At 43.3% G+C, this 10,166-nt stretch overlaps 1 protein-coding gene across 1 annotated transcript; it reads left to right on the plus strand.

Moving 5' to 3' along the window:
* Positions 1–545: 545 nt before the first annotated feature.
* LOC139640502 (extracellular sulfatase Sulf-2-like) lies at positions 546–9,907 on the plus strand (the record flags this gene model as incomplete). Its single annotated transcript, XM_071514675.1, has 8 exons — positions 546–602; positions 1,860–1,989; positions 6,218–6,452; positions 7,566–7,764; positions 8,281–8,377; positions 8,810–8,904; positions 9,008–9,067; positions 9,738–9,907. Coding segments are annotated over 8 exons (1,043 nt in total), but the record flags the coding sequence as incomplete, so codon positions are not given.
* Between the last annotated feature and the right edge of the window lie 259 nt (positions 9,908–10,166).

Below are 10,166 nucleotides of genomic sequence, written 5' to 3' on the forward strand. Positions count from 1 at the left end.
AAGGCAGCAAAGCCCTGACTGGATCTGCTCAGTGACTGCGGTTGTACAGATAAACGAAGGTTGCACTTTGCTGCCTGCAGCTATGAAATTCACAAATGTTGACTACATCTACTGGGTTTGGGTGCTAGACTCAGACAGTTAAAGAGCTGATAACCGCAGACTTGTCAGCTACATGTCGAGTTACAGAAGCCTGTTGAACTGTTGTTCGTTCAGCCCTAACAAGGTGATGACAGACAAATTATTTAAAGTCAAACAATTAACAGAAACATCTTAGAGCAGGAAGCAGATGAAGTGCAAGAGCCAGTCCGTCACAGAGGGAGTTTGTTAGGAGGAGAGGAGAGGAGAGGAGAGGAGAGAGAGGAGGAGGAGAGAGAGAGAGAGAGGGAGGAGAGGAGAGGAGAGGAGGAGAGGAGAGGAGAGGAGAGGAGAGGAGAGGAGAGGAGAGGAGGAGAGGAGTTTTATGTTTAGAGGCTTGCTTGGTGAGTGTGTTTATAGCAGAGTGTATAAATATAAATGAACTCTGCTTCTGTTATTTTCTTCCTCAGGTTCCAAGTTAACAAGAAGTCAAAGCTGTGGAGAGACTCGTTTCTGGTGGAGCGAGGGTAAACACTGACATCACTGCTGTTATTATTACTGCTGCTGTACAACTCACATTATAATAACTACTATAAACTGTGGAGAGATGATAAATACTGTTATTATTACTGCTGGAGGAAATACTGCTAGCACTATCAGCATTATTAATACTATGGTAAATACTGCTGTAGTTACTACTAACTATAGCACTACTATGGTAAATAATACAATCACTGCTACTATAATTAATACTATGGTAAATACTGCTATCATTACTACTATTACTACTTATTTGATAATCAATCAATCAATCAAAATACTTTATACATCCCAAGGGGCAATTCAAGGCAAACAAGTTCATAAACCACAAGAGACCACAATATACACATACATACTGTATACTGTGTCATGTAATCTCATGTGGGATGGGCCATTAATTTGGCATGACACGGAAATAAAATTCCATTCATTCATATACAATCATTCATACACATAAGACAAGAAGAAAAGAGATATAAAAACATATGGTAACACTTTACAATAAGGGTCACTAAGTTAAGGGTTAGTTAATGCTTAATAATTAACAGTTAACTAATGTGTAATTTACTAATGGTGTTCATGTTAACTAAGGTATTAATTTATACATTATTTAATAGTTTATAAAGATGACTATTAAATAATGTATAAATTAATACCTTAGTTAACATGAACACCATTAGTAAATGATTACCAGACACATTAGTTAACTGTTAACTAGGTTAGTTAATGCTTATTAAGTATTAACTAACCCTTAACTTAGTGACCCTTATTGTAAAGTGTTACCAATACAAATAAAAAAAACTAATAATAATACTATCACTAATGCAAAGGTAAATACTGTTACCACTACTATTATTACTGCTACTAGGGAAGCTAATGCTATCACTACTACAATTAGTAGTACTACAATTGTAAATACTACTATTGCTACTCTTGTTGTTACTAGTACTAGCACTAGTACTACAAGTCAAGCTTTACTACAATCTGTATTATAACCTTAATTTGCCAAACTGAGACTAGTTTCTGGTAGGAGGGTAAATACTGCTATTATTATTACAGCTACTGCTACTATAATAAAAAATCTAAATCCCGCCCTGCTCCTGATTGGTCCAATAACAGGAAGCTGTATTTTGATTGGTGTTGTTGTAACAGGAGCCAGTGTGGTGATACGCCCACAGTAACAGAAGGCTGTGTTGTGATTGGCACATTAAGGTGAAGTTACGCTCTGATTGGTCCGTTAACAGGAAGCTGCTGCACCAGCGTGTGGAGGGGAAGGAAGTGTCCCAGGAGGAGAACTTCCTGCCCAAACACCAACGAGTAAAAGACCTGTGTCAGCGAGCCGAGTACCAGACGCCGTGTCAGCAGACCGGACAGGTATGATGACGACAACAACAACAACAACAACAACAACAACAACAACAACAGCAACAGCAGTAATCCATACAGATGAAGCCACTGCTGAACTTTTTACTGCATGATCGCTACTGCTGTTTCCCTTTTGCTCTGTCCATAAAGGGAAAGTGTCAAAAATATGTTTTACAGGATCAGTTCATTGATTTAGTTCCTCTATTTAATTCCCCTCTTCCTCTGGTAGTTGTTGGACCCACAGACAGTATTGTCTCCAGTCAGCTGCCAAATATCTCCAGAAAAGCCGTCTGTGTCTCCACAGAGTCGAGAGGAAACAGACTCAGTTCCTCCTTTACTCAACTTTCACTAATCAGGAAATCACAGAACTATTTTTCTCTGCCGCAGCACAGACCGCTGTGGGGTGAAAGCCGGTTCCCGGTGGAGTGATCTGGTTCCGGACGGTCGGGTCAGATCGTAAACGGTAGAGTTCGGTAGAAGGCGATCCGCCGAGGGGAAACGGTCGGTGCCGCCGCTTTCCGGGCCGCGGAGAGAAATACGTCGGTTGCTCTCCGTATTTTTTTCACAGACGGCTTTTCTGGAATATTCTGACAAACAGTTTGGACTCATTGCTGCAGCAAGAGGCAGCGGAGCTTCAACTGACAGCTGACTGGAGACAAGACTGTCTGTGGGTCCAACAGCTACAGACAATACTGTCTGTGGGTCCAACAGCTACAGACAATTCTGTCTGTGGGTCCAACAACTACAGACAATAGTGTCTGTGGGTCCAAGTGCTACAGGAGGAAGAGACAAACTTTGTTGACGTCCAAAATCACTGAACTTAGGGGCGTGTCCACCAGCGTCCTCTTAAGCATTGAAGTGCTGGTGCTGAGCGCTTTGGCAGCATCAGCTGAGAAGACGTCTCCGGGTGTTGTTGCTATGCTAAACGTTAGCCTAGCTAACATTAGCTAAAAGACGGCAGGATGCCGGCTCTTGGTCCCGCCCCCGCTTCATCCTCATTGGTTGATACAACTCTGAAGTGACATTAATGAGCAGTGCACTTCAGACAAAGTTACAATTACAATTACAATTTAACATTTGGCAGATGTTTTTATCCAAAGCGACTTACACATGAGATTTTCAAGGTTCTAGTTAGGAGAGAACAATGAGAGTAAGTGCTATAAAGCTAAGTTCTGGTCCAACAGGACATAGGTGCTACAGGGCAGTGCTATGAGGAAACCAGGAAGAGCTCAGCCACAACAAAGCCTGACAACAGCCTAAGTCCAAATCTAACCCAGAAACAAAGATTCAAAACACTTACTGACCGACTGCTGTTTCCTATGTCCTAGATCTGAGCTTGTTGAAATAGTTTCACCTTCAGAACAAGTCCAGCCTCAGCAACCAGCAGGAGTTATAACAACACTGATAGAACAGATCTGATCTCCTCCTGAACACTGGAATGATAAAATTGCTTTGGCATTTATTTTTTTGGCTTGAGAAGAGGCTTTTGAACCTTTCAAGTCAATTCAAGTCAATTTTATCGTTCCAGATGAGCAATTTCTGCTGCAGCAAATATAAAAACACATAAAACAACATAAAACATAAAGCATATAGTACCAGCCTTTGTAGATGAAATGTGTTGCAACGCATTGTTGCACCGTCCATCATCCTGCAGTTGAAAATGCCATTAGGTGGGGGGAGTGTGTGTGCGTGTGTGTGTGTGTGTGTGTGTGTGTGTGTGTGTGTGTGTGTGTGTGTCTGTGTGTGTGTGTGTGTGTGTGTGTGTGTGTGTGTATGTGTGTGTTAGACCCACAGAATACAGCTAGAAAGTGAGCTTTGGAAGCCAGAAATCTCAGCAGCTGCAGAACAAGTAATCATTGAGTCATTGGTATGGATCAATAATTCTATATATCACAGATATATTCTGGGCAGTAACAGCTTGACGTAATGCCCAATTAAAAATAAAGTGTGGCACTCTTCTCAGCTGTTGCCTGTTGCCCGGTCTGGCTGGATGAGACTGTGTAGACTTTGGTCTGACAGCACACAGATTTGCTCCTGCTGTATAATATTTAATAAAGAGCTTCAGACAGGACTGTCGCAGGCCAGATGAAGGAAGAACGCATGAACAGAGACTTGGACAATGGCTGCCACTGTAACAAGGAACAGTGACCAGAGGGAACAGAGCGGAACAGAAAAACTCTGTCAGAGAGATGAGAACCAGATGTGATGTCTGCAAACCAGACAAGAGAGCCAGAGACAAGAACAACAAGGACTGGAGGGAACAGAGAGAACAGAACGGGACAGGACAGGACAGGACAGAACGGGACAGGACAGGACAGGACAGGACAGGACAGGACAGGACAGAAGAGAACAGGACAGAACAGAACAGAAAAGGACAGAACAGGACAGAACAGAACAGAAAAGGACAGGACAGGACAGAACGGGACAGAACAGGACAGAAGAGAACAGGACAGGACAGGACAGATTGGGACAGGACAGAAGAGAACAGGACAGAAGAGAACAGGACAGGACAGAAGAGAACAGGACAGGACAGAGGAGAACAGGACAGGACAGAAGAGAACAGGACAGGACAGAGGAGAACAGGACAGGACAGAGGAGAACAGGACAGGACAGAAGAGAACAGGACAGGACAGAACGGGACAGGACAGGACAGAGGAGAACAGGACAGAAGAGAACAGGACAGGACAGAGGATAACAGGACAGGACAGAAGAGAAGAGAAGAGGACAGGACAGGACAGAGGAGAACAGGACAGAAGAGAAGAGAAGAAAAGAGAAGAGGACAGGACAGAGGAGAACAGGACAGGACAGGACAGAAGAGAAGAGAAGAGAAGAGAAGAGGACAGGACAGAGGAGAACAGGACAGGACAGAGGAGAACAGGACAGGACAGGACAGAAGAGGACAGGGCAGAAGAGAACAGGACAGGACAGGACAGGATAGAAGAATAGAATAGGATGGGATGGGATATAGGATAGGTTATAGGAGATAGGATAGGAGATAGGATAGGAGATAGGATATGGGAGATAGGATAGATAGGCTAGGAAATGAAAGGAGGGGAAAGGAAATTATATAGGATAGGATAGGAGATAGGATAGGTTATAGGAGATAGGAAATAGGCTAGGAAAGGTTAGGACATGGGAGATAGGGTAGGATATAGAATAGGATATAGGATGGGATAGGATAAAATAGGATAGGAGATAGGAAAGGATATAGGATAGGAGATAGGAGCTAGGATGGAGCAGAGTGATGCAGAGCAGAACTGAAAATAACATAATAAAGCAGGAAAACCCAGAGGGAAAGTTGTCTTGCAAAGAGAGTAAGAACGCAGGATCACATAGGTGTGTGTGTGTGTGTGTGTGTGTGTGTGTGTGTGTGTGTGTGTGTGTGTGTGTGTGTGTGTGTGTGTGTGTGTGTGTGTGTGTGCACGTATGCATGCGTGTGTTTGAGGTTAATTACACTTGTAGAAACATCCTTTTCGCAAGTTGATTAGTCGCTTAGCAACAGTGGCTGCTGCTCCTGGATCAGTCTGATAAGCAGCCACACGCTTACTATTGTGTGTGTGTGTGTGTGTGTGTGTGTGAATACAATTTACAGTTCAGGCGTTGTTAGTCACTCTTAATAAGAACGTGTGACTAAGTGTAACAGTAGCATTAAGTCGGCATCCCATAATCCTCAGCAGCCTGTTAATGAACAACTGCAGAGTGACAATACTGAGGATAATAAAACTAAAGGATGGAGGATTTTAGTCAGTGTGTAGTTACAAGTTTGTGTTTAAGTGTGTATTTGTGTGTGTGTGTGTGTGTGTGTTTCAATATAGTGTCGATGTCGGGCGAAACCTCGTATCTGCAACATGTCAACTTATTTTTTTCCACTTATTTTATATTTGTGAAAATGTTCATCACAAATAACATTTTTCTGAAGAAACTGTATAAGAAACCGTGTTTTCACATAAAGAAACTCTTCCTCACGTCAAAATAAAGAAAAAGTAAAACGTAAAAACCAAATTGAAAGGCGAATAAATAGACAAAACAAAACACACTGAGATTTCAAACAATTGAAAGTCATAAAAAAGACAATAAAAGACAGAGAAAATGTCAACTATTTAGGAAGAAAGCTTTGTTTCACTTTATTAGAGTCTCTACACTGCTGTTAACCATTACTCTGTGTGTGTCTGTGTGTGTGTGTGTGTGTGTGTGTGTGTGTGTGTGTGTGTGTGTGTGTGTGTGTGTGTGTGTGTAGAAGTGGCAGTGTGTGGAGGACGCCACAGGAAAGCTGCGGCTCTTCAAATGTAAGAGCGAAGGCGGAGGAGCGAAGAACCCGCAGAGGGGCGTGGCCAGCCGGCAGCGTCCAATCAGCATCAAGTCTCAGCTGTACCAGCGAGGCTCCGAGGCGTGCGACTGTGACCTCCGACCTCTGGACCTGCGGCCCTCCGTGATGCGGCCCTTCAACAAGAAACCTTTCTTCTCCAAGAAGAGTGAGTGAGCAGCTCAACACACACTCACATCTAAAGCTGGGAAGAGCTAATTAGTTACAGTTAAAAAAAATAATAATAATTTGGCTATAATTTACAGTATAGATTAGATAGTGTTTGCGGTTTAATGCTTCATGGTCTCAATTAAATGGCTGCTAAATTATCGCTAATTAACTGCTGATTAAATGGTTCCAAATTGGACAGTAGCCCATAATGCATTGCTACATCGTCATTTAAGACCAAGTGAGCTGAGCAAGGATTGACTCTCCTGTCACATGACTTCTGATTGGCTGAGCTGACTACAGACTAGTGTTACATCACTTCTGATTGGCTAGCTGACTACAGGCTAGTGTTACATCACTTCTGATTGGCTGAGGAAATTCAAGTCTAGTGTTACATCACTTCTGATTGGCTGAGGAAATTACAGGTGAGTGTTACATCACTTCTGATTGGCTGAGGAAATTACAGGTGAGTGTTACATCACTTCTGATTGGCGGAGGAAATTACAGGCTAGTGTTACATCACTTCTGAATGGCTGAGCTGACTACAGGTTAGTGTTACATCACTTTTTATTGGCTACAGACTACAGACTCTTGACTCCGGGTGTTTTGACTCGAACATGAGAGTATTCCTGTTCCAGTATCAAACATCAGTTCCAGTATCTCAGTGGAACTGATGTTTTCAAGCTGTTCTCTGCTGGAGCTGCCTGCTGGCTCTCTGTGTGTTTGTTGGTTTGAGTCTGACCTCTAGAGGCTGAGAGGAGAACTGCAGCCTCTACATGATGAAGATCAGAGAGGATCTAAGCTTCTTTTTCTCGTTGTTTTCAATGGGAAGGGCAAACTGAGAGAAAAGATAAACTCTGTCTGAACAGTGTAGTGTCTGTATTGTGTTAATCAGTGAGTTGAGGGATCAGTTGGGAAACTACTGAATGTTAGCTGAGATGTTGAAAAACCATTTGGACACAAGCTGCTGTCCTGCTGTGTGTAAGAATCTCAGTAAAAAACAGAATTTAAACTTTTTTCCGAATCCAGTTTTCTAATTCCCTCTGTGTATGTGTGTGTGTGTGTGTGTGTGTGTGTGTGTGTGTGTGTGTGTGTGTGTGTGTGTGTGTGTCAGAGTTCAAAGCCCTGAAGAGCTACTCCAGGAACCGCTACAGCCGCTCCATATCCAATACCACTGGCTACCCCGGCAACCTCAGCCTGGTGGGCGGGGCCTGGGGTAAGCCAATAAGAGACGAGTCTGAGGACGACTTCAGCGGGATGGGAGGAGTTCCCAACGCCCTGGCCCCGCCCAACTCCATCAAAGTCACACACAGGTCAGTGTCTGTGTGTGTGTGTGTGTGTGTGTGTGTGCGTGGTTGGCATAGCAACCAATAAACTACAACTAGCTGAACTTTATGGAAATTATCAACACAGTAATTAACTTTGAATTATAAATAATTTGAATTATGAATCACTTTGAAAGTAGATTTTTGTCAAAATCTTCAAAATCCAAATATTGAAAAATACCTAATATGAGAAGGTTGTATTAGCCAACACATTCAGAAATAATTGAGAGTTAACAGAATGTCATTAGACAATAAATGTCAGTTTCTATTCAGGTTAAAGTGACTGAATTAAAGCCGATCCGTCCTCAGCCTGCTGTGTGTCTCAGTAACATCATGTCCTGCTGTTTCTGTGTTTTGGTATCAATTTTCTGTGGGGGTTTTTGTCCACCATTTTACTATTTGAGTATTATTATTGTTATGATATTCTCCTTATTATACTTGTCAATGCCATGTTTTATCAAGCTACAGGTATAAAAAAAAAAATGTGTGTGTGTGTTACTGTAGGTGTTCCATCCTAGCCAATGAAACAGTGAAGTGTGACACAGGTGTTTACCAGTCTCTACAGGCCTGGAAGGACCACAAGCTGCACATAGACCATGAGGTAATGACACGACACGAAGACGTGATGTGAAACTACACAATACGAAAACTAGCTGACTGACTGACTGACTGACGGACGGACTGACTAATTAACAAATTCACTGACTGACTACCTGCCTAACTGACTGACTAGCTAACTAGCTGACTATTTAAGTAGCTAACTAGCTAACTAAAAAAACTGACTGACTGACTAGCAAACTAGCTAACTGACTGACCAACTGATTAAGTAACCAGGTAGCTAACTAGCTAACTAACAAATTGACTGACTGACTACCTGACTAGCTAACTAACTGACTGACTAACTGACTCACTAACTCACTAACTACACTAATTAACTAACTCCCTAACTAAGTAACTACACCACAGCTAACTAGCTAACTAACTGACTGACTGGTTTACCTCTGACTGACTGACATTTCTCTTATCCAATCAGATTGAGACGCTGCAGACGAAGATAAAGAACCTGAGAGAGGTCAGAGGTCACCTGAAGAAGGCCCGCCCCCTGGAGTGCGACTGTAATAAATACCTGTAAGAAACACACACACACACACACACACACACACACGCGCGCGCTACAAGGGGGGAAGAGGCCTGTGGTCTGACTCAACAGTCTTGTCTTCATGTGTTCCAGGTACAAGTCTAAAATGAAGAGTAAGCTGAGGTACCGAGGAGGCGGGCTGCATCCCTTCAGGTGGGGCGGCGGGGCAGGAAGTGGCCCGGGTCATGTGACCAGGCTGAGGGTTTACTAACCTGAGGGGGAATTTTCTAAATGACCCACTAATTTCAAGATAAAACTGAAGTGTTGTATGTGAGCACTTGATGTTTTAAAGCTGCAATATACAACCTTCTCCTTGAAAACATCCCAACATCATTGAAAAGCCAGTTTCGGGTTAACAGGCCTGAATACACACACTGATACTGTAGAACATATATCCTAAAGAGAGCTAACATTCTAATGTTGACTAGAAGAGCTAGAGAGAGAAGTCCAGTCTGTGATGAAGCTACGTTAGCCTCGTCGCTAACGTTAGCTTCCAGTTGAGTTCTGACAGTTTGCTAAGAGACTCATCTGCTCAGTTCTTACAGTGTGACAGACTTTACCAGCCTTATGTCCAGACTGTGTTGTCGCCATAGCAACTAACACCTAAAATTACGTAATCACCATTTCATGCTGAACTAGACAAATTACCATGACAATCAGTGGAAGGACCGTTCTATCCATTCAAGTTCTGAGAGAAAGAAAAATCAAAAAACAATCCCACAAACTACTAGGCTATTTTAGAAATGTAGCAACAAAATGCCATCTTTCTATATGTATTGATAATTTCTCTCCTGTGTGTGTGTGTGTGTGTGTGTGTGTGCAGGAAGGGCGGGGTTCGGGATAAGAAGGCGTGGCTGCTGAAGGAGCAGAAGAGGAGGAAGAAGATGAGGAAGATGATGAAGAGGATCAGGAACAACGACACGTGCTCCATGCCCGGCCTCACCTGCTTCACACACGACAACCAGCACTGGCACACCCCGCCCTACTGGACCTGTACGACACACACACACACACACACACACACACACACACCGCCCTACTGGACCTGTACAACACACACAACACACACACACACACACACACACACACCGCCCTACTGGACCTGTACGACACACACACACACACACACACACCGCCCTACTGGACCTGTACGACACACACACACACACACACACACACACACACCCCGCCCTACTGGACCTGTACGACACACACACACACACACACACACACACACACACCGCCCTACTGG

Source organism: Centroberyx affinis, unplaced genomic scaffold (genome assembly GCF_046629955.1).
Source record: "Centroberyx affinis isolate AG114_WGS23_722 - 3 ecotype Tasmania unplaced genomic scaffold, CSIRO-AGI_Caff_v1 ptg009541l_1, whole genome shotgun sequence".
Lineage (NCBI taxonomy): Eukaryota > Metazoa > Chordata > Actinopteri > Beryciformes > Berycidae > Centroberyx > Centroberyx affinis.